A 26,269-nucleotide genomic window follows, 5' to 3' on the forward strand; every position below is an offset into this window, starting at 1 on the left:
ACATCAACTCCAGGTCCAACACTTCGAGCAATCCGCCATTTTTATTTCTCACTTTTATTTTGTAGTCCAAGCTCAAGGATGCCGAAGTTACGAGAGGATAAGTCAAAATGTTTGGTTGTTGGATGTAGTAACCCACACGCTTCATTACAACGTCTCCCAGCATCAGAACCTTTTCAAAGTGCCTGGTTGAGTTTTATTTTTCACAGAAATGTACCCACATCTGTGGGTAAGGTCATTTTTGTGTGCGCGAAGCACTTCAAGGATGACTGCTTCTGCAACCTCCGCCAGTATAAAGAAGGATTTGCCGAAAGACTTTGTCTGATTGAGGGTTCAATTCCTTCTATCTTTGGAGACGATGAACAGAGCACTTCGGTAAGCTGTAAATAACGCTAAAAAGTGTGATGATAAGACGTCCCTGTCATTGTTTTGTTAGCATTAGCAGTTGTACCGTATTCATATGTTAGCGCTGTGTGCTCGTTTTAGATCCTTGATGATATGGCCTACGTGATTTAATTTAAGTCTAAAGTTTTCATTAGTCATTTCATTTTGCCGTTTTTGTCTTTGAAAAGACTATTAAAATGCATTTTGTGACGTTAGCTTGGCGCTAGCGTTAGCTCGGTGCTTGTGTTAGCTCACTTGTTAGGGTTCTGCAGGTTCATCATCTTCATTTTCATCTCGCTCCGCCAGGTCAGACTCTGGCTTGAACATGTAAGGCTGGATGGACAAGTCTTCTGTTGTTGACATTTTGTAAATAACCTCTGAATAAAAAGTTTATGCGTCGCTACATAGTCGTATCTCTTCTATCAAACTACAAAAATGGCCGAGCAGGGTGGAGTTGAACCGAGTGTCACCTGAAGAGGGGGCGGGGTATGAAGTGCCTCATTTGTATTTAAAGAGACAGCACCAAAACGAGTTGCTCTCAGAAGCACATCAGAAAAGGGTAGAAAAGGATTCTGTGGAGCTATAATAATGAGGAATTCAGACCCAAGCATTGCAGTTCCACTTTATATAGACCACAACTGTATGATTTATATGTAAAAAGGAAGGATTTAAAACCATGATATGTCCCCTTTAAGGGCATCAACTTAAAGGGGACAACAAACGCTTTGGTGGAATCTCTTAACCTTTGTTTACAATAATGTTATGTCATTTGTTAGTTTCCAGGAAACTTTGAGTAGCTTGTGCAACCTCTAAAACATATTCTTTTTCTTTCAAATTTCATCCTAAATTTTTTTTTACCATGCTTTAATGGACCACCCTAATATATATCTGCTCTTTAAATATTTTCTTTAAATGATGGGAATGTTTAAAATCATAAATACTTTACATATACATTTATTTACATTATTGTTGGTCTGTTTAGTATTTATTGTTTTGTTTTTTTAATAGCATAAGAAACAGACATGTTAAAGATTTCTATTTGAATAGGTCTTGGACATTTTGAGCCGTTAATAGCATATTCACATGTGAATATGGAAAAGGAGCCATTGGTGGCCATGAGGTCCATGGTGCTTGAAGAGGAGGAGGTAAAGCTAGAGGTGGAGGAAGAAGAGGAAGAAGAGGAAGAGTGGGAATACATGGACAGGAAAGAGGTGTATCTGCGATCCAAGTTCTTCGAGTCGTGGCTTTGGATACATGTTACCCTGCCAAACAAAGTGGACATAGACGGGTAAGGAACCTTTCATTTGCTCTTTATGGTGATGGATGTGATGGAGAATCATGAACTCACAGGTAATGATCATCTTCTCAACCACTAAACGTTTTTATCACTTATTCTAATAAAGGCCCAATGGTTGGAGACATGGGGCTTGTTCTAGTGAATCAAACTCAGAATGTAAGACTGCACACATTCTAAACCACTCAGAAAAAGCAAACTTCCGCTAAGTTTTGGGGTGCAAAGTCTCCAGCAGGTGGTGCTGTAGAACCAGCCAAACATCCACATTATGCTCCAAAATTTCTTCTGGATACTGTATCCACAAAACCTGCTGGATTATATACAAAAACAAACTCGTTCTTCCTTTTGATATTGTCTATCAGCTCACCAAATTTAATTTAGATCCGTTCCAATCTTTTTGAGATATTCTGCTAACAAACATCCACATTAACAAACGGACAGACGGACATGTGCTTGTGAAAACATTACCAAACTTTTCCACTTTGGTCTCCTCTTTGCATTCTTCTACAGTACTCCAAACTCCACATATTGTAAATGTAGCATGATAACATGGGGCATTTTATTTAAGTTGCCGAAAAACCACTATTAAGAGTAAATTTTATACTTTCTCTGTGTCAGCACAGATTTAGCCTTGCCCTGCCGAATCTGTCATGAACCCTTTTCACTTTGGCACCATTTTTTAATTCTTCTACGGTCTTCCAAATCCCACAATGCATTGTGCAAAACTTTTCCAAATTTCATGTCCCATGACCATTTGACAACAACCCGTTTGTTTATGGTGGAGTCAAAAACAAACTTTCGGGTGGCAAATTCCACTTTCAACATTTGTTTGTCCAATCCACATTATTTATATACTGTAACACAATTTATAAGCAAATGTTTTGATACAATAAAAATATTTAAGACATTAAAAAATGACAAAAATTGTAAAAACAATAAAATTATATTTAAAACAATGAGATGAAATTAAAAACAAACTAAAAGACAGAGAGGACCACACGACTTAAAAGCCTGAGAATAAAAGTGGGTCTTAAGACAGGACTTAAAACACTCCACTGTGGGGGCCCTTCGGACGTGGAGGGGCAGAGCGTTCCACAGCTTAAGGCTGACAACGGAGAATGTCCTATCCCTTCTGGTTTTACGGTTCGTCTTAGGAACCACAAGCGGCATGGCCCTCAGACCTCAGAGTGCGCGCTGGAGTGTAAATTTGGAGGTCTGTGAGGTACTAAGGGGCCAGTCCATTCAAAGCTTTAAAAAAACAACAAAATCTTAAAATAATTTCCAAAATTAACAGAAAAGAAGCAATGATTGGTGAAATTCTGTATGTTCATACTTTTTGGTTCCTGTGAAAAGTCGTGCCGCGGAGTTCTGGACTAACTGCAAGCGATAAAGTGTCCACACGAGTAGATGACTTGATGACTAGTTTTTAAAAGTTAAAAAATGTTTCACTTAGGCTAAAAGACAAAGGTGATAAAAAACTAGATTTAACAATGGCGCCGATCTATTCATTGAGTTTAAAATCACAGTCAACAATGATGCCAAGGCTGGTGGCTGAGAGACAGACATATTGTTGTAAGGGACCCATGTCATTTTGGGGGGTCCCAGTGGCCAAACACCACAATTTCAGTTTTTCCCTCATTCAGATTTAAAAAGTTGTGAGTCAACCAAGCCTTGACATCACTTACGCACTGAATTTTGTGACTAAATCCCTATCCGAGGATCAATGACAACTTTTGAAGAAATAAAAACACATCATTTTTATGTTTTAATGGCTTTTGTAACATGTCCTGTTCTGCTGTAGATCTACTGTATGTTATGGAACTTTTAATATTTGTGTTTCTTTTTTGATGATTATGGGCGATAATGAATGTATCTGCTGAATTTTCAGGTTAGCAACAAAGGAAATGAGAAATGCTTTACCTGACAGCATCACAGAGTGGGGCATCATGGCAGTCAGTACATCATCGAATACAGGTGAGGAAAGGAAATGAGCAAAAGGAGGAGGAAGAGTATCAATGCAGATCAAAGAGCAATGATTTGATCTCACAAAGAGAATGATCCAAACCAAGTACAGATCATGTCTTTGATTTTTTTTTTTCTTACAGTTGTTGAATGCTTTTCCTGAAAATGCTTTTGACTAAAAGTGTTCAGTCTTAAAGCTATGGTTACATACTTATATAAGGTCTCTTGAGGTGCATGTGTTAAACTCAAGCCTACACGCCCATTTATGTGGTGTCGAATGTAAAAACTCAGTTACTGTTTGATAGCCGACATATTTTGAACATTTAGCTCACTTTCCTCACATTTAGTTAATTTTTCGTTAATTTGAGACAAATCCATGTAAAACAGCATTATATCATTGTTAAAAATGTGTACACATGAAAAATTAATCTGAACATAAATGCTAAATCTAAATGTAAAAGTTAAATATTTACATATGTATTTTCATTCAGCTTTACACATGGCGACCAATTTAACATTTAGATTTAGATTTAAATTTGCGTTTAACAATTACATTTAGATTTAGATATTAACATTTACATTTATTATTCATGTGTACACATTTTTAACAATGATATAAAACATGGTGTTTACAGGAATTTCTGTCTCAAATGAAAGAAAAATTAGCTAAATGTGAGGAAAGTGAGCTTCAAAATATGTCGACTATGAAACAGTGACTGAGTTTTTACATTGGACACTCCATACAATTTGGCCTTCTAAGACATCCAATATGGCCCACTACATTTTAGGAGGTACATTGAAAATTAGGTAAAATTTTATACAGTAGAGGTCCCTATATTTGTCTTGCAGCACAGTGTAGACTTACAATAGTGCGACTTTTCCTTTTTTTGTTCAGTTATTGCGGCTAAAAACTGCTAAAAATCTTAATTTATTCAAATTCAAGTTGAATTTTTTTCTCAGTTTGGCTCATGTGTATGTGTGGCTCATTATTTGAAGGTGATGTTAGTTGAGACTCACTGTATTATAAGGTATATTTAAGTAAATATCCAGTATTTTTCAAGTTTGCCAACATCAGCATATCACAATTGTTGCCTAAGATTGCACTAATACACAAGTGTTAACAATCGTTTCAGTTAAATGCTTTCAACCTAAAAAATATGGTATCAAATGTGAAGAAAATTAGACAGCGCTGTGTCAGATGCCGACAGAAATCAACCTTCCAAATGTCTGTAGGTTTCTGTGTTGCTGAGCCTTTCAATGTAAAAGTATGGAAGAATTTATTTGTGGACCTGAAGCTGCCTTACTCTGTGGCGAGGAATGAACGGGTGGAGATCAAAGCTGTGATACATAACTACGGTGACAATGACATGCATGTAAGAGACGGGCCTTCCTTTGGTTCTGTTTCACATTCATAAAGCATAGCAGCAATAGTACAGACTGATCTGTGATTGGCCTGTTTAGGTAAACGTGGTGCTGATGAAGACGGAGGGTATCTGCAGTGTTGCTTTCAAGGACACACACACGCAGGAAGTGTTGGTGGCAGCCCGCTCATCTGTGGCAGTGCCTTACACCATCGTACCTGTGGTGGTGGGGAAGCTTCATCTGGAAGTGATGGTGGTCGGTCGGGGCAGGATGGGTGGAGACAGAATTGAGAAATCTCTACGAGTGGTGGTGAGTCCCTCTCTCGGCTGAAATGTAAGGCCCAAATATTACATAATTTAATTTCCTTCATCCATCTGACTGTCTCTCCTTATTAAAGAGTAACTAAATCCTGAGGTTTTTGCTGGAAGTTCAAAAAATACCTTGATTATGGGCTCTAGAGCAGTTAATACATGCCCAGTCTAAACTATAAAGTCTCCAAAGAACAATTCTATTCACAATTCCCTCAATCCACCCTACTCACCACAGATTGCAGAGTTGACAGGGGCTGGTTTTTATAAAAGGGGCGGAGCCAACAGTGATGTGAGAAGCCACCAAAACGTCACAAACCACCAATCTGAGCCAATACCTACATTTGATTGTAATAGACGAGTTTTGACCCACAGAGGGCAGTCACTCTTACATTTTTACAACAAAATATGCCAAATTGAAATACTTTGACTAAAATGTCAAAAGTTGGACTAGGATCCGTTAACAACACTACTTTATATCAAATACATTTATTTTCAGCAGGAGAAAGTGGTTTTGGGGTTTATTTACTCTTTTAAGATCATGCATGATTTGAGACTCAATTCACACTCTTCTTTTAAAATCTAGCAAACTTTGAGCTCTCTCTTTTCATTTGAACTTGTGTTACATTAAAAAATGAATAACTAACATCTAGGGGGCGAATTCACTAAGGGCTCTATAAGTAAGTATAAGTATAAGTAAGTCTAAAAAGCCGCGCAGCCTGTTTCTGGCTGCACCCTATTCTTCCCCTGTACTTAAGTCAATCGCTGCGCGCCTTCATCCCAGTTACGCACTGTGGGTGGAGCAGCCCTGAAATGTGGATGTTCCCATTCAAATCTGGCTTTACGTGCATTCTCCGGTGTGCGCAAGTCCTTTTCCTCATACACGCTTCTAACCCTGGAATAAATGCAGCGCCACACGTGCGTCGCGCAGCAGCTGTTATCACTCAGCTGCTGCTGCGGGATTAATTAAAACTGTGATAGACGCAGACTTCTGTTCACGTTGGTCATAGTGATTCAACTATTTTCATACTATGTCCAACATAAAGTCACAGTTTGATCCACTACAGAGTGAAACAAGCTGTCATATGTGGATGGACCAGAAACTGTTCCCACACATGTTTTAATGAGGCTCAGCTCAGGGTGCTTTAAACAATTTATATTTAAAATTGACTGCGCATCACAATGCGCTTTTTCCCTCTGATGAATATGTAATGTAGATGGTTCTCACAAGGGGAGCAAAAAAATGGGAGGAGGAAATGCAAATAAGTTGTTGCAGCGGACGCAATGAATTTCATCAAACCAGGAACGGTTTGCCTTGACTGTTTTATGCACCGAAAGTAGTACGACCGACAGGCAGGTGTAAACTCACACACAGATCATAAATGGTGCTGATCGACTGATTGACATTAACTCAGATCAATGGCATCAACAGATCAATAGGACGGTTTCTGTCCAAATCTGCCTGTTTTCCATGGTCTGATAAGAGCAAAGTTACAGGACCTGACATAACAGCCACATTCTTTTAGGGGAGGAGAAATAACATTAGGTTTTAAAGTTGTTGTTTAAAATAAATAAATAAAAAAGATAAAAATAAATTATTTTTTTATTTTGTTTTCTACATTATTGAATGTTTGTGCAGCAGACAAGGAAGTTCACCTGCCTCCAATTGAAATTCTTCAAACGAGAAAAATGTTCATTTAAATAGGGTGGTCTCAACCACGTCTATACACGCACCTATAGGAGCTAAAAGTATATTAGTGAATTCCCCACAGTATGTGAGCAAACAGTGCCACCAAATGATTGAGGGACGCACCTGGTTTACCACCCTTTATTTCAGATTTTAGTGTATCTGCTCCGAGGTGTAATGCCACAAATAAATGGGAAATTGTTTTCCTATTACAGAATGTATCATTATTTTATTTGATTTGATTTGATTGATTTATTCATTGGTAATTGGTAAAGATAATATTAAATTTAAACCTGCATTTGGCAGTTTTTGGTGGTTTTAGTTCAGAATTTACTACAATTTCATTGCCGTGCTTGTGCACATATTACTGTAATAAAATGAAGGCTGTAATTTTTTGTCTTTTTTATAATCTTAACAGCTGGATGGAGTGCAGAAGACACATGTGTGGAGTATGATGTTGAACCCATCTTCTGAAGGAGGTAATCTGATTACCATTACACGTATTCTATACTGCATTTTAACCTGTACATTTTACATGATCAGACAACACACCTTTGACACATTGCCTATACTAAGCTCTCAGTTAATTGCTGTATAAAACAGACACTGTTCACTTCCTAAGAAATCATATATTGCACGTAAACATGCAGCATAAGGTCCCTATAATGTTAATGCCAGACTCATGGAACCACAAATGTAGCCTTGAGCAAAGAAAGAAACTAAGCAGAATGCAGCTTTTTATTTACTCGCCCGTTAAAATTAGGTATTCATATAGTGGGAGTTTAAGTAGAGTTGTCAATTATGGCCAAATGAGTATGTTTTTGAAGGTTGAATGTACAAAGATGTGTACATACTCAGTACTTTGTAGTGTTATAAAGGGGTATATTTGCAGGTGCAAAGTAAAATAGCATGTGTGATTTCCCTGGTTTAATTCTATGGGAAATGCGCATGATAAATGTGTTTGTTGTTTTTTTTAATTCTATTTTTTTTGTTTGGTGTATTTTTTTGTATAATTATTGTTTTTTGTTGCCATTGTAGTGTGATTCTGAGTCATTTTGTGTATTTTTGTACCTTCTTTGATGTAGTATTGTGTATTTCTGTTGTCATTTTGTGTATTTTTGTACCTTCTTTGATGTAGTATTGTGTATTTCTGTTGTCATTTTGTGTATTTTTTGTGTTATTGTTTAGTTTTTTGTATTCTGAGTCATTTTCATATTTTTGTTGTCGTTGGGTGTATTTTTCCGTAATGTATATTTTTTGGAGCCTTTTTGTATGTTTTTGTGCATTTCTGTTGTCGTTTTGTGTACTTTGTATATAAATATGTGTGTGTGTGTGTGTGTGTGTGTGTGTGTGTGTGACTTGCTACCTGTCTTTTTTTTAAAACTTTTTCTAATGGTAGCAACTGGTGTATCAACAGTGTTGCGCTAGTTACTGAAAAAAAGTAACTAGTTACCGTTACTAGTTACTTCATTAACAAAGTAACTCAGTTAGTGTTTTGATTACTTACACCAAAAAGTAATGCGTTACTGGAAAAAGTAACTTTTGAGTTACTTAGAATTAAAGAATGTGTTATTTATTTTGGGTCATTTGTGTCCATACAGCTTCATATTAGTGATGTAATAATAAAATAATCTACTGTTGATCAACTGCTATAAAACAACCATAAATGATGTGCATATAAAGCACAAAACAGCTGCTCCAAAATTAAAACAGTAATTTTTCAGCCCTAGCACAGTAATGTAAAGTAAACTGTGCATATTCCAGGTGCACATTCTGTTGTTGAAAATGCTTATGAAAATAAATGTGGAAAATGAAATTCACAGCATTTTTCTCAGCTACACAATGCTAAACATATCAGGTTAATGAGCTGCTGTTAGCAGTGACTCAGCAGCAGTGACAGGCAACAACATACCATGCAATAGTTTGGCTGACCTGTCCCTGGATAACAGTCACAGTCCGTTAAAATCCAGTTGCAGCGTTAGCTTAGCTTCACTGATGCATCTTTTGGAGACAAAAATAATGTGCGTATATCCACTCTGAGAAGCTCGTTCTGCTCTCGCATTGACTCGCCATGATTGCCGCACGTGATGTAAACAGAAACACGCTGACAATGCTTCTTCTTCTACTGTTTTACCGTGTTTGGCACGGCATCCCGCAAAAAAATGTAGCGCCAATGTAAACAGGAAGTACACTGCAGCTAGCAAAGTAACGGACAAACGCACCATATCGTAACGGTAACGGCGTTATTTCTTTAGAAAAATATTGCTTTACGGTACTAGTTACTGTCAAAAGTGACGTTCAGGCGGTAACGCGTTACACTGTGTATCAAGCATACATTTTTTAAAAGGCTATACGGGAAAGCTAAGGACATAATTTTTTAGGTTTTGAACAAAAAAAAATCTTATCATCTCAGCTCTGATCAATATATTCTAGTTCCTAGGTTCCCAATCTGGGGTACGCAAATTGTCATCGGAGGTACGTGAATAAAAGTTAAAAACATTACAAACTTGAATATAAATAGAGCAGCAGTCAGACGCCTCCATGCATTGCCACAAAATACAACATTGGCCCATGTAAGACTGCCCCCTAGTGGTGACAAAAATCTCATTATAAAAAAGTGACAATCTGACGACATTTCCTTTTCCAAAATAATAGATTGTTTCTCACTGAAAATGCCAGAAGGCTAATTAATTAAATGCATTTGATAATTCTGAATAATATGTTTCATTGTGTGCTGACAGATTATTACTCTTTTTTTAATGACATATTATTCATCAACAGGATTGGTAAAATTCAGAGACAAATTTCACTGTAGGGCTGCATTGTATATGACATTACATTATTGTGAGGTACATGGCTTCAGGTTAAATCTTCGATGAAGTACAGGACTGTGATAGTTTAGGAACCTTTTTAAGAGCGCCTACTGGAGGGGCAACTGACCATTGTGACACATAGCTCCTTTTCCCTTACTTGTAATTTGACTGCATCTCTTTTGGTGTGAGGTACTAAGTAAACAAACTCAGAGACATAGTACATGTCAGCCCCAGAAAGAAACCCATAAAATTGAAGCAGAGTAAAAATACCAGTAGACCTACTAGTATGTTGAAATATTTGTTCACAGTAACACCTGATTTAGTGATTTCTAAATACTGCATGTAAGAGAAAAACGGATAGGAGGAATGCACACTATAGGAAAAAGTTATTTTCTCAGATGTAGCCGACGATAATTGCTGCTTTTATCTCTGGCACAACCACCAAATTCCACCTTGGCGTTCTGTGGGCCAAAAATGACCCAATATTGTTATTTCAACTTTGTTATCAATGTTTAAAGGGCCCATGTTAAGCTAAATCAACTTTTCTGTGCTTTAAACAATGTGAAATTGCTATTTGGGCCCAAAGTTATTTATTGATTCACTCAATCGTTAGTTAGAGGGTGATTTGCTCCTTTCTTACTGCAGGGCGAGCCCAAACACCTCGCTCCAATTTGATGACGCGTTCCCACTTTGATGACGAATTTGATGCGGCACTGAGCTGGAGAAGCCGCGCCTCCAGGAAGCTCTCTGCTGTGATTAACATGTAAACAAACACGCCCACGAAGGTGAGCATTTCAGCGTGCTTCGCACAGTGCTATGTATGTACAAGTGAACGCCCCGCCCCCCCCACTCTGTTTAGTGTTTATAAAGCAGCGTGAGCTCGGCTACGGAGTGGGTGGGAGGAGGGCGGGCCCGAGTTTGGGAAAATAAATCTCAAATACTATGTTTTTGGGGTTCTTAGAACAAATGGAGATTAGTGAAAAATAGTATGACATGAGACCTTTAGGAAAAAAATTCCCCAAAACATTGGGAAAATGCCCTGCGATGGACTGGGTGCACCCCCGCCTGAATGAAAGCTGGAGATAGGCACCAGCAGACCCCCACAACCCTGAAAAAAAAGAGCAAGCAAGTCAGAAAATTGATGGATGGACATTGGGAAAAAAATAACAAAATAAATAAATACTTTGAGGTTCGGGTAATCCATAGTATTTTATCAGTACGCACTGACTCTTTGGAAAGGGAAAAATCTACTAACATCACGGACCCAATAAGATGTCACTGATGTAATCACAGCCAATAGCAACATTTTATTGTAATAGCCAGTGTTTAACCCATAGAGGACAGTCACTCTGACATTTTACAACTAAAAACATTAAACACTTAGATTAAAATGTGAAGAGTGGGACCAGGATCATTAAACTACATTACTTTATACCTAATCTTAAATTTATTCAGCAGAAAACAGTGGTTTTAGGGTGCACTTACACTTTAAGTGTGTCATCACCTTACGTCCTCCACAGGAATCCAGAGGGTTCGTGCGAGCAAGCCTGAACTGAAGTCTGTTGTGCCACACTCAGTGCCAGAGGCGTTCATCAATATCAGAGGTAAAAGTTGTAAGAGCAACCAGAGAAGTTTGGTGGATTCTTCACATCTGCTGTGTTTTATCCTTCAGGCAACGTCTTAGCAGACAGCATTGAGAACTCCATCAGTGAGGACTCTCTGGGCACTCTGATCCGGATGCCCGGTGGCTGTGTGGAGCAGAACTTAGCTAGCATTACACTGCCGCTAATCGCCACTCTCTACCTGGATAAAACCAAAGGCTGGGAGAAAGTTGGAGTGCAGCGCAGGGAGGAGGCTCTCCGCTACATCAGGACAGGTGAGAAGAAGATATGTGTATTTTCAAAACTCAAAACAGGGACAGTAATTTAACCAAAGAAGATTTGCATATGCTTTTATTTGTGATGATACTACCTAACTAACAAATCACATGGCCATGTGACTCGTCATTATCCAAATGAGGAAAAAAATCTTCATGTTCCCCTATTCATCCATCCATCCATCCATTTTCTTACCCGCTTATTTCCCGTTTAACAGGGTCGCGGGGGTCTGCCGGTGCCAATCTCCGGCTCTCATAGGGCGCTTGGCGGGGGTACACCCTGGACAGGGCGCCAGTCCATCACAGGGCAGTTCCCCTATTCATTATCTTTGAAAGTTGTCATACAAAGGTGTTTGGAAGGAATATGAAACAGCCTCTTCACAGACTGTCGAAAACAAACGGTTTTTCAGTTTTAGAAACATCATTCATTACAATTCTCATCTTTACAGTCCAACTGCTGCCTGTAAAATATATGCGAACAGATTATTTGCTTATGATTTGCATATTCAGCAGAATATTCTTTGCGTGCCTAAATATTTTGGAGGCGTTATTTCCTCCCCGACTGCTACTGAGATTGGAGCGCTCAAATGAGAGTTTTGCGTGTGTTGTGTTCAAAATGGAGAATGTAGGAGAGCTGATTTTAATTATTTTGTATCGATTATTTTGGATGCCAGAAAGGTTTATGGGTGAATTAAACATCAGTTATTTTTATTTCCACTGCGTATTCTAGCAATAATCACTGCAGCCGTGTCTCTGTGTTGTGTGTAATGCTGGGAGTTACCAGCTACCTGTGGGAGAAACTAAATCTATACGCAGAAACAGGCACTGCAAATAGTCCCAGGTTTGATAAATATGATTGTACGTGCTACACCCCCCAGCCCCCTCATGTCATGTATCAACTCAACACCTGCAGGTGTAGGGATGTAAGGTCACACATGGGTCACCCACAGACAGACAAGTTTTAAACAGCTAAAACAGCTTAGGGTCAAATTGATCCCAGTGCATGCAATATATGTTCAGCACATTGAAAAAATATCATCATTATAATTTTATGCTTAAAGCTGATATTCAGAGTTTTTTAGAAAGCTATGTTAAAATTCGAAAAAATACCAAACTAGTCTTTTACTATGGTTTACTGCCGGTGGTCATTCATATACAGTACGTCAATGTATATAAGTCCCTCCTTCGTCCTATACACCTTTTTGCGTGACGTCAACACTTGACTTGGCAACGCGCGCCGCCATTTTAAGAGTGGTAATCATTTACCTGACAACCGCTATTTACCGCTGGTATCACGGTGGAGATTTCGCAGGTCTGGCTAATTTTTAGCGTATAATGCCCAAATCCTGCGTAGTATTTGGCTGTCATAACCACGCCTGGCTGAAGGAAAAGATAGACTTTTACAGAATACTGACAGAAAAAGGCCAGAAACGGAACTTATGGATCCAAGCACTGAGGTGAACAAACGTCGATGGAACAACATGGATCCCTAAATCAAAGTGGTCGTATATTTGCAGTAGACATTTTGTTAATGGTAGGTTGTGTATTTTGGGGATCTAATTTTTTCCTGACTGATTTTATGATGCTGATTATGAATTAGCCTACATTTCAATTGTAATTTGTAATGACTGAAATGTTTATGTCTAGTATGTCTAACTTGAAGACAAGCAACGTGAAATTAACATTAAATATGCAATGCCTTGACTTGTATATGAACTGTAAGTATATTAAATAAACAAATGTGCTTCATATACCCGTTTGTTTTAAGTTAGGCTGTATTATTATTATTATTATTATTATTATTATTATTATTATTATTATTAATGGCGCTAGCCTGGCATAGCCACATTGTGTAACAAGCCAATTATCATGATGACACAGGCCTATATAGACACAAAAACACATACATAAGCCTACCTTAATGAAAATATATGCATCCAAGCTTTTGTAAGTCCTCATCTTCTCCATAGTGTAGACGTCAGGGCTGTTAATGAGCTACTCATAAATAACAGACCATTGGAGATCTGGCCATGTTGTCTGGTTGTTTTTCCATTAACCTTGAGGTGTTTCGTATTGGACATGATTCTAAACCAACTAGATGTAACTTCCCTTCATGTCGGTGCTTGGCCTTTGGCTCTAATCTGCTGAAATATTCATACAACATTGAGTAAAACCTTTGTGTTGTCCGCGGTAAATTGTGTAAATGGTTGTCAGGCAAATGTAAACCCCTCTTAAAATGGCAAAGGGCGTTGCTCAGGCAAATGTCCCGGATGATGATGTCACTGCGAAAAGGTTGCATAGACCCCTATACAAATTGCAAATTGCGCCGCGATCGCCCAGCCAATAGGCTTCGACTACTTGTAGTGGAGACATGAACGCGCGTGTGTAAACTGTGCAAGAAACAAAGGCCCCGCGTCACAATATCAAACAGGTATCACTCTGAGCAGCATAGCATCATGGAGGAGGGCTCTGAAACACCAAAGCTTCTACTAAAAAACAAAAGAAAAGTCCGGGTACAAAGCTTACGGATAAACGTCTTTGTAATCGCAACAGAATTTATCTCTGAGCTGCTTTTCAAAGGTGGAGGGACTTGCGGCTTTTAAAAGGATTCCAAACAGCATTTCTCATGGACAGGTAATAAAAATGGTTTGATCAAACTACCATAAGTGTTTCATTATTGAAAAATAATACTACACGTGTGTTGGTTTTGTTGAACACTGTTGTTATGTTCCGCAATGCGCATGCACAAAAGTAGAGGCGTGGCTTCTGGTAGATTGGCAGAGGCAGGCGAGATGTTCGCTTTTGAATTTTCTCTTTCGCTTTTCATCCTCTGGATATCAGCTTTAATCAATTGTACCCATCAAAATAAGAAAAGTAATGAAATGTGAAGCCAAATAAAGTCAACTATTAGTTTTTGATTGATACGCTTTTGACATTTTCTCCTCCCAATATTTTGTGCCCCACATCTGATCCGCCCACATTACATATCCATCACTAACAGACTGGTTTGCAAGTTTGTATAACCAGACATCACATTAAAGACTTACACAAAAGACAACAAGAGTATTGTTATATCCTACTCAAGTAGAAGTACTGTTACTTGATTGAAATTGTACTCAATTACAAGTAAATCATACATAAAATACTGCAAGTACGTACAAGTAAAAAGTATCTCCAATAAATGGTACTCAAAGTAAAAGTTACTACTTACTTTAACCCCCCACGTTTATTTTTGGTGATAAATCTTGCCACAGTTTTCTTCCGTACAGTAAACATCTCATGTATAAACTTAAAAAGAAGAGAATCTTGCACAATTGGAACTTAATTTATTTTCCACAAAGGTATCTGTATGAAACAAAAGCTTTGTTAAATGTAAAAAAAATTTTTAAATTAAAAAAATTCTCGGGCTGAAATAACCAGCATTCAATGCAGTTTTGGCGTTTAATTTCATTGGTCGGCTATGATGTGATGCATTTGATTGTTGCCTGGTCATTTAATTTTTTTGTAGTTTCACAATGTCCGTTGATCATTTTAAAACAATAAATAATAATTTACTCAGTAACGGTTGGGTGTAGAAATGTAATGAATTATTTTACTTATTTTATAATGTTCAGTAAGTAGAAGTAAAAATTACTGATTTAGAAATATACCATACTCAAAAAGTACAAGTACCCATAAAAGCAACTCATTTACAGTAACGTGAGTACTAGTAATCCATTACTTTTGCCTGCGGTTGAATGTCTGTAATTCTATGTGTCATCTGTGAACGTGCTCGTCCTTTGTTTTCAGGCTATGAGAGACAGCTGGCGTACAGAAGGCCTGATGGTTCTTACCCACCTTACAAACATCAAGGAGCCAGTACATGGTACTGACCCATTGTACCTGTCACCATTCTTAGACTCTCACTTATTACCAGTTGTTTCATATTTCAACCATTTACTGTGAAATGTAGAGCTTCACCAGTTCAACGCAGTTATTGTATTGAGAGATCATGAACCTCAAGATATTGGAGGTTTTCTAATAATGGATTTTTAAGATAAAAAAAAAAAGGATTGAAGGTTACAATGTGAATTAAAACTTGGCTTAATTTGATTTCCAGTGTAAACTCAAGCGTATTTGTCCTTGTACTGATGATGTATTCTGATTTGCTCGATTAATCCTATGATGTAAATGATAGGCCAAAATGAGCCTTTGAGTTTCAGCCTATTCCTTTTTCATTTGCTTATTATTATTATGCATTGAATTTTATTTATTTATGTTTTTAAACTGAAGTAAAATCATTCATTCACTTTTTTAAACATAATGACAATATAAGGTTTCCAGGGCCTATGTGAAAAACAAAACAAAAAACAATTTAGAAAAACAATTTAAAAGCCTGATTATAAATGAATCCCTTAGTTTTGGTTTTGGATATACTGTAATTTTGTTCAATTAAATGAAGAATATTTAAGATAGAACATTATAAGATCTATAACTACTATTGTTGCTCTGTATCTGAAGTGATTTCCTCATGAACTTTTGTTGAACCTGTACTGATATGTCGTATATAAATCAGTGAAAGTTGAATTGTTTGCTAAATAAGTTTTTTTTTTTTTTTTTTTTGGCTGTCAGGATCACAGCATATGTGGTGAAGGTGTTTTCCATGGCCAACTCCTTCATCGGCATCAAACAGAAAGAAGTGTGTGACCCCATCCTTTACCTCATAAAACACAAAATCAGTGGTCCTGACACAATGTTCAGAGAAGACAACCCTGTTTACAGCCCCACAATGATGGTAAGAAAGAGGCTGACGGCCTCACACACACACTGATACACGCATTTTTAGTCTTTTTTGCATTTTAAAGCACCCATTTTTAATATGAATAGGCCTACATTGTTTAACATTTAAAACACTAGTACAGTGCCCGTCGTAAGTATGCATTCATGTGGGAGCATAAGGGGTATATATGCAAGTGCAAAATGTGGGTACAATTTTCCTGGTTTAATGTCATCATTATGTGTTTTTTTCTATCTTTCAGTTATTGTTTTGTGCATTTTTTTGTATAATTGTTTTTTGTTGCCATTGTAGTGTGATTCTGGCGTCATTTGGTTTATTTTTGGTATAAGTATTGTTTATTTTTTTGTTTTATTTTACTCATTTAGTATATTTTTATTATAAATACTGTGTGTATGTGTGTGTCTCTCCATCCATCTCTCGCGCGCGTCTTGCACATAATCCGTCGCAGGTTGTCAAGAGACACACAGAAGTACCACGAAAAATAAACGTTTTGCAACACCAACGTCGCAACTCTCTCTAAACGGCTCTGTGTGAGTTCAGTATTTTCATCCCGGTGTAGTGCACGAACGCGCGTCAGCCGTGTGTGTGTGTATGTGTTTACATTGTCGCTGCTAGCATCTTTCTTAGCACATAGAATAATATAAGAAAGACTCACTCTTGCGCAGAACAAACAATCATAGTGGAGCCGTGTTGTGGACCCATTATTATTATAATCACTTCAGCCACTGCTTGTTACAGAAAAAGTTAACATTGACGCTAAAACATTTTCCAAATATATCTCGAGTCACTGTCAATCTTTACTTCATACAAAAGTACGCCAGTTAAGTCAACTATTCATCAGCATGCATGGCTATCCTGTACACTCCCTCGACTAACAGAGAAAGTTGGTCACACCAGTGCCACCACTGGATAAGTTTGTGTAGAGCCCTGATAATAATAAAGCTGATGATACGAATATAATAATCTTAGCGAAAATAGTAATAGTAATAATAGTAATGGTTATAATAATATTAATAGTAATAATAGCAATAACAAAGTAATATAATAAGAATTTAGTAACAATAGTATGATAAAAAAAACAATAATAAAATATTAAATAATGATATGGTAATATGATGATAATATAGCAATGCTAATAATACAATGAGAATAAATATGATGATAATATAGCAATGCTAATAATACAATGAGAATAAATATGATGATAATATAGCAATGCTAATAATACAATGAGAATACCAGTAACTATAATATAAAACATTAATAATTAAAAAGGAGTTTAAGAATATAATGGTCCAATTCTATTTACTCTGGCCATGGAACCTTTAGCCATTGCAGTGAGAACTCAGATGGGACTATGGGGGGTATTTATTGGGCGGAAAATCATCTTATATCTTTATTTGCCGATGACATTATATTTTTTCTGACAGACCTAAAAAATACCATCCCTAACCCGGTGAACTTAATTGAAGAATTTGGAATGTTTTCTGGATATAAAATTAACAACAGTAAATCTATACTTATGTTTCTTAATGAAGAGGACAGAAAAAATCCTACAGTGAAAATTAATTTTACTATTGCCACAGATGGATTTAACTACTTAGGCATCAAAATTACTCCAGATTTGAACAAAATAGTTGCTACTAATTATGCCCCCCTGGTAGACAAGGTTACAGAAACTTTAAATCGTTGGTCAAACTTACCCATCTCCATGATAAGACGAATAAATATCCTGAAGATGTCAATTTTACCCAAATTCTTGTATTACTTCCAGACACTCCCCCTGCCATTATCACAAACATTCTTTGATAACCTAAACAAAACATGGCACAATCAGAAAGCGAGGCTTCGGTTTAAATTACTGTACTTGCCCTATGAAAGAGGGGGGCTTCAACTCCCAAACCTTAGATGGTATTACATGACTGCCCAATTAACATCAGCTTCACATTATTTTTGCACAAACTCACCTCCAACTTGGATGACTATTGAACAACAATCCATTCCAGATTTGCCTCTTAATAATTATATTTATTCAGCCAATTTAAAAACTCTTAAAGGGGACATATTATGCTAAATCCACTTTTTTAGCCCTTAAATGCATTTTGATGTATATTTAGATTGTTTAGAAGCACAGAAAAGTTCAAATTAATCTCTTCAGGTGCTCCGTTGATATCTTTATATTCTGTTTTGGTCATATTTTTCAATCCGTTTTGATTTTTCGATTCTCTATTACGTTTTTTGAACAATAACGTCATCGGAACTGCCAAATTAGGACATCGACTCCAGGCCCAACACTTTGAGCAATCCGCCATTTTTATTTCTCACTTTTATTTTGTAGTCCAAGCTCCAGGATGCAGAAGTTACGAGAGGAGAAATCAAAATGTTTGGTTGTTGGATGTAGTAACCCACACGCTTCATTACACCGTCTCCCAGCATCAGAACCTTTTCAAAGTGCCTGGTTGAGTTTTATTTTTCACAGAAATGTACCCACATCTGTGGGTAAGGTCATTTTTGTGTGTGTGAAGCACTTCAAGGATGACTGCTTCTGCAACCTCCACCAGTATAAAGAAGGATTTGCTGAAAGACTTTGTTTGATTGAGGGTTCAATTCCTTCTATCTTTGGAGACGACGAACAGAGCACTTCGGTAAGCTGTAAATAACGCTAAAAAGTGTGATAAGACCTCCCTGTCATTGTTTTGTTAGCATTAGCAGTTGCACCGTCTTCATATGTTAGCGCTGTGTGCTCGTTTTAGATCCTTGATGATACGCCTACGTGGATTAATTTAAGTCTAAAGTTTTCATGAGTCATTTCATTTTGCCGTTTTTGTCTCCGAAAAGACTGTATTAAAATGCATTTCGTGACGTTAGTTTGGCGCTAGCGTTAGCTCAGTGCTTGTGTTAGCTCACTTGTTAGGGTTCTGCAGGTTCATCATCTTCATTTTCATCTCGCTCCGCCAGGTCAGACTCTGGCTCAAACATGTAAGGCTGGATGGACAAGTCTTCTGTTGTTGACATTGTGTAAATGACGTGTGAATAAACTTTTTCTGCGCCGCTACATAGCCATATCTCTTCTATCAAACTACAAAAATGGCCGAGCAGGGTGGAGTTGAACCTGGAGAGGGGGGCGGGGTATGAAGTGTCTCATTTGCATTTAAAGAGACCGCACCAAAACGAGTTGCTCTTAGAAGCACATCAGAAAAAGGTAGAAAAGGGGTCTGGGGAGCTATAATAATGAGGAATTCAGACCCAAGCAGTGCAGTTCTGCTTTATATAGACCACAACTGTATGATTTACATGTAAAAAGGAAGGATTTAAAACCATGATATGTCCCCTTTAAGAAACAGACTAAGAATCCCTTTTTTTTAAAAAAACTATTATCGTGTGGCACAATGCACATAAACATATTAATGATTCTTTATCATTATCCCGATTCACTCCCTTGTTTAATAATGAACACTTCACACCTGGCAAACAGGATGGAGGATTTAAACTATGGAAGGTGAAGGGTGTTCAAACGGTTAAAGATTTGTATGAGGATGGATTACTCCTTACGTTTGGTGAATTGTGTCATAAGTTCCAAATTCCTACAAAGCATTTCTTCAAATACCTACAACTAAAATGTTTTCTCTCATCCAAATCTGAAGACATTTTACATATTCCCAATCTATCACTAATAGAAGAAAATCCTCTCAAAAAGCGTGAACAAAAAGGTTTAATGTCAAAATATTATAATTTAATCAGGTCTAATTCACCAGATTCAACAACAGATAAATTAAATGCTTGAAGAAATGACATACATGAATATATAGATGAAACAGATTGGAATGAAGCTTGTTTGAGGGCTCAAAAAGAAACAATTAATACACGACGAAAGTTACTCCAACACAAATGGTTGACAAGGGTCTATATAACACCTGAAATACTTCATCACATGTCCAGCAATATTCCAGACACATGTACTAAATGTCGAGATCATAAAGGGGCACTTCTACATTGTGTATGGGAGTGTACAGATATACTACAATTCTGGAATGATGTGCTCAAATGGCTATCAGAAGTTTTTAGGGTGAAGATTATCCTTTCCGCCAAGCTTTGCATACTAGGAATATACCCAGGAGATTTTGCAAGAACAAAGAAGCAAAAGAAATTACTGGACTTTGGGCTATTGCATGCCAGGAGAGTTATTGCCCTAAACTGGAAGAGGATGGAAGCGCCTTCAATTCCACAATGGATCAAAGAACTTTCAGAATGCATTGGACTAGAAAGACTAACATATATCGTAAAAGGAAAACAAAGGGACTTTGAAAAATTATGGGAACCTTACATGACCATTATAGCAAAATAAGTGTTTTTTTTATAAGTCTCTCTCTGCTCACTATGGCATGGGTTACAGTGTACAACAATGTATAATATCTTTACGTGCAAGCTTCACTTGGCGTGAGTGTGTGTGTGGATGGATGTATGATTGTCTTATTATTTTTATTGTATTATTTTTCCTTTGTTTTTCATATCCCATGGTTTATGTCAGCATGACCATTTTGTTAATTGTATTTAAAATGGAAAACTAATAAACATTTTTTGAAAAAAAAAAAATATATATACATATATATAATGGTTATTATAATAATGCCAATAACATTAATACAGTAGGAGTACAATTATACAATAATAATAATAATAATAATGGCAATAACAAAATAACAGAGAATCCAGTAACTGTAATACAATAATAAAAACAATAATAAATGTAAAATAATAAGGTAATAATAATAATACAATGAGAATACCAGTAACTATAAGATAAAAGAATAATAAAAAAAGAATAATATAAGAATAACAATAACAACAATACAGTAGTAGTACAATTTGATAGAGATATAATATTAATAGTGAAAGTAGTAATAGTAATGGTTATAAAAATAATAAATAATAATATAAGAATAGCAATAACAATAATAAAGTCATAGTTCAATTAGATAGGGATATGATATTAATAGTAGAAGTAGAAACAGTAATAGTAATAATAATAATAGCAATAAAATATAATGAGAATCCAGTAACTATAATACAATAATAAATATTAAACAAGGTAATAGCAATGATAATATTACATGATAATACCAGTAACTATAAGATAAAATATGAATTAAGAATATGAAAATAGCAACAACAATAATACAGTAGTAGTACAATTATAAAATAATAATAGCAATAACAAAATACAATAATGAGAATCCAGTAACTATAATACAATAATAAAAATGAACAATATAAAATAATGAGGTAATAGCAATAATGCAATGAGAATACCAGTAACTATAAGATAAAACAATAATAAGAAAGACGAATATGTCGTCACATCATTCATCGCTCCTTCTTTGGATGCACCGTCTAGGTGTATTACCTCGAGCGCCATGTGATAAGCTTTAGCTTAGCTTAGCTTTCCTAACTTCCGACATTAGAATTATGTGCATGTTAACACGGACTTTGTGGTTTTTCTGGGGATTCTCCCTGTGCGCTATAAATGACGACTTCTCCAGCGTGTGATGCTCTGCTCCGGAGTAAAAGCCTCATGTGCTTTTGTTTTGCTTATGTGGTGAAAATATGAGAGTTTATAATGCTGTGTTCACGGATAAACATGCATGTTTACTTACCAGAATAGTATGTCCAGAAACAATAATCATAGTGAAGACGTGTTGTGGACCCTTCCGCTCACAAAAACGTTACATCCCTCTGAATGTGACGTTTTTACCGTTTTGCTACACCAAATTACTCTAAAACAAGATTGATTAACGTGGATTTGGTCCGGTCCGCTTTCACACATTCTATTTGCCAAGCGCACCAAACTTTCTGAACTACGTCAAACAGGCGAAACGGTCGGTCGCCAATTGGACAGAAAGGAAATCCTAAAACAACCAGAGTTTCAGTGACCTTTCACATATCGCAAAAAGACCGGAGTATCCGAGGAAGCGAAGCATGATGCGGAGCAAAGAGGCATGTGTGAAAGCACCCTTTTGGCCATCACAGCAAATGAGTCAAAACAAAACAGAAACACACGCTGTATCTTTAAAGGGGACATATCATGGTTTTAAATCCTTCCTTTTTACATATAAATCATACAGTTGTGGTCTATATAAAGCGGAACTGCACTGCTTGGGTCTGAATTCCTCATTATTATAGCTCCACAGGCCCCTTTTCTACCCCTTTTCTGATGTGCTTCTAAGAGCAACTCGTTTTGGTGCGGTCTCTTTAAATGCAAATGAGACACTTCATACCCCGCCCCCTCTCCAGGTTCAACTCCACCCTGCTCGGCCATTTTTGTAGTTTGATAGAAGAGATACGATTATGTAGCGGCGCAGAAAAAGTTTATTCACACGTTATTTACACAATGTCAACAACAGAAGACTTGTCCATCCAGCCTTACATGTTCAAGCCAGAGTCTGACCCGGCGGAGCGAAATGAAAATAAAGATGATGAACCTGCAGAACCCTAACAAGTGAGCTAACACAAGCACCGAGCTAACGCTAGCGCCAAGCTAACGTCACGAAATGCATTTTAATACAGTCTTTTCGGAGACAAAAACGGCAAAATGAAATCACTCATGAAAACTTTAGACTTAAATTAAATCACGTAGGCGTATCATCAAGGATCTAAAACGAGCACACAGCGCTAACATATGAAGACGGTGCAACTGCTAATGCTAACAAAACAATGACAGACGTCTTATCATTACACTTTTTAGCGTTATTTACAGCTTACCGAAGTGCTCTGTTCGTCGTCTCCAAAGATAGAAGGAATTGAACCCTCAATCAGACAAAGTCTTTCGGCAAATCCTTCTTTATACTGGCAGAGGTTGCAGAAGCAGTCATCCTTGAAGTGCTGCGCACACACAAAAATGACCTTACCCACAGATGTGGGTACATTTCCGTGAAAAATAAAACTCAACCAGGAACTTTGAAAAGGTTCTGATGCTGGGAGACGGTGTAATGAAGCGTGTGGGTTACTACATCCAACAACCAAACATTTTGATTTCTCCTCTCGTAACTTCTGCATCCTGGAGCTTGGACTACAAAATAAAAGCGAGAAATAAAAAGGGCGGATTGCTCGAAGTGTTGGGCCTGGAGTCGATGTACTAATTTGGTAGTTCTGCTGACGTTATTATTCAAAAAACGTAATAGAGAATCGAAAAATCGAAACAGATTGAAAAATATGACCAAAGCAGAATATAAAGATATCAACGGAGCACCTTAAGAGATTCATTTGAACTTTTCTGTGCTTCTAAACAATCTAAATATACATCAAAATGCATTTAAGGGCTAAAAAAGTGGATTTAGCATGATATGTCCCCTTTAAAGAGCGGACGGTTGGTCCACAAGGCACTGACAACACTGAACTGACGTTGATTCACAGACAATCCAAATTTAAACAGATTTCTTAAAACAACTGATGACAGGGGGAGGAGGGGCCACTGCTGAACTTGAAGAACAGACAGTTGTCCACTGACAAATCACTGACCACTAACACACACACGCCTTCAGACATGGGCCGACACAGAGACATACACACAGAGACAAATGGAGACACACAGAGAGATGAAGACAGACAGGGAGATATAGACACAGAGCAATAGACAGACTCACCATATTGATCACGCTCCCACACACCTATGTACACCTGTGGTCAGACGCTGGAGAAAGCCACCATAGACACGTTCACTAGTGAAGGCATATTGGCCTTCACTAGTGAACAACATAGAAATGTGTGCACAAGTTAACTGGAGACCTTAATTCATGATTGTTGAGTTAAAATGCCAGAGTTTATGTTTTTGACACATGATATCAAGGATGCATAATACATACTCACTCGGCATTACACACTCCAGCCTCCTCCCACAGCATATAAGTCAAACTCAAGGCCTGTGGACCAAATCCGGCTCTTTAAAGCATCCAATGTGGCCCGCAGGAAAAGTAACAATGATAGAGAAAATATGAGTTATTGTGTAAATGACCTACTAATTGTTGTAGATATCGCTGCCCCTCCAAACACACAAATCCAAGCAAATTTCACAATATTTGCAGGGCTTAGAGTTTTCCCTTGATTATATTACATGATGGCAGTCATTTTTAATCTCCAATTGTTGAAAGAACTCCCATTTTTCCCCAAAGAAATGCTGCAAAATATCTACAAAATACACCTAAATTAAATTGAAAATGGTCAAAAAATAATATATATATGTAAGCGTAACTAGTTAGGGGAGTGGTGGCCTAGTGGTTAAGGAAGTTGGCCTTGTGATCAGAAGGTTCCCGGTTCAAGCCTCACCTGGCCTATCACTGTGGGATGTTGAGCAAGTCCCTTAACTCCGAACAGCTCCCCAAGCGCCGCAAAAATGGTTGCCAACTGTTCCCCAAGGAATGGTTTCTCCATCGTGAGATTATAAAGTATACAAAAAAAAAATATCTGTGGCCTGCTTAGGATCAAACTGGTCCGATTTTGGCCCCTGAACTAAAATGAGTTTCACACCCTTGTCCTACAGTATAAACACATTTAGTTAGGTTACTAGCTCCTTCCTCACTGCCCGTAGGAGTGATTGATTTTGTGAATGTGTTCGTACATCGACTTCTGCTCTATGTGAGCTAAGAAAGGCACCAGCACAATATTGTAACTTAAATCTGACTCATTAAATCAATATATGAAAAACATGTCAGGTGAAAACAACATAGATGTTTGGTGGAACAGAGAAGTTCCCTCCAATAAACTCAAGGCAGCCAATCTGGAGAAAATGTTTGGAATTCCAAACATTTGAGCCCAGGTTTGTATCTTCTGTTTTTTTGTGTAAATTAACTGTAACTACACCTAATTTTGAAACTTTGTACCAGCCTTCACGTGCTCTCTATTTTAAAGCTTTTGTATTTGTGCAACTTTTTAGGGTGGACTTGTCGGCGATGATCCTCAGACAACTCTAACCGCGTTTGTTCTCATAGCGTTGGGTGAGGCCCAGCAGGCGGGCATTGACTGTGGCGTGCCAGATTCACATCGAATCAAGGTACTCTACAAAGTTAAAGACACTTTTGAGAATATGGTTGCTGATAAGTGTAAATAATGCACGGCTGATTTGATGTGTAGTGATGTCACTGATGTGTGCTGTAGCGAGTAATTCAAACAATAGCAGACAAGCTGAAGAAAGCGTTGCAAAAGCCTGGGAGGAGACCGTACACTGTGGCCATTGTGTCGTATGCGTTGGCTATAGCAGCTCCAAAATCCATCAATCCGACTCAGCTTCTACTCAGAGCTGCAGCTCCAGGTATCTCCACTACACCTTTTTACTATTAAAATCTTAATGTTTCACTCATTAATTAAACTTTTCTGTTGGGTAATTAGGTCTCAGTAGGTGAAAGACAAATGGCTGGCTCAATGGTAGAGTAAGTCATCCAATATCCGATGTGTTGGGAGTTTGAATCTTGCTCTTTCTAAGTCATTGTCGTTGTGTCTTTGGGCAAGGCACTTTATCCACATTGCCTCGTATGAATGGGTATGAATTGTGCATGAATTGTGCATGAATGTTGGCGGTGATGATCGGAGGGGCCGTAGGCATGAAATCGCAGCCACGCTTCTGTACAACCTGGTATGACTGTTGTGAGTGACTGGTGTGAATGAATAATAGTTTCTGTAACGCGCTGAGTCTCCTAAGAAAAAAAACCGCTATATAAAACCAAGCCATTATCATAGTTGTTAAAAAAAGGGTATTTATGCACCCCTAACAGCTTACACCTTGAATGTTCCAATCTTATTTTATTGTAAAACATTGAACA

At 37.4% G+C, this 26,269-nt stretch overlaps 1 protein-coding gene across 1 annotated transcript in view; it reads left to right on the plus strand.

Moving 5' to 3' along the window:
• Positions 1-26,269, plus strand: part of LOC114462791 (A.superbus venom factor 2-like) — a 71,184-nt gene that overhangs the window by 20,639 nt on the left and 24,276 nt on the right. The window contains exons 18-28 of the mRNA XM_028445829.1: positions 1,429-1,669; positions 3,564-3,649; positions 4,871-5,010; positions 5,099-5,308; positions 7,413-7,473; positions 11,328-11,411; positions 11,480-11,683; positions 15,473-15,548; positions 16,295-16,457; positions 25,387-25,503; positions 25,608-25,761. Coding sequence (XP_028301630.1) covers positions 1,429-1,669; positions 3,564-3,649; positions 4,871-5,010; positions 5,099-5,308; positions 7,413-7,473; positions 11,328-11,411; positions 11,480-11,683; positions 15,473-15,548; positions 16,295-16,457; positions 25,387-25,503; positions 25,608-25,761 — 1,536 coding nt within the window. The remainder of the gene's footprint in view (positions 1-1,428; positions 1,670-3,563; positions 3,650-4,870; positions 5,011-5,098; positions 5,309-7,412; positions 7,474-11,327; positions 11,412-11,479; positions 11,684-15,472; positions 15,549-16,294; positions 16,458-25,386; positions 25,504-25,607; positions 25,762-26,269) is intronic.

Source organism: Gouania willdenowi, chromosome 1 (genome assembly GCF_900634775.1).
Source record: "Gouania willdenowi chromosome 1, fGouWil2.1, whole genome shotgun sequence".
In the NCBI taxonomy this organism is placed as follows: Eukaryota; Metazoa; Chordata; class Actinopteri; order Blenniiformes; family Gobiesocidae; genus Gouania; species Gouania willdenowi.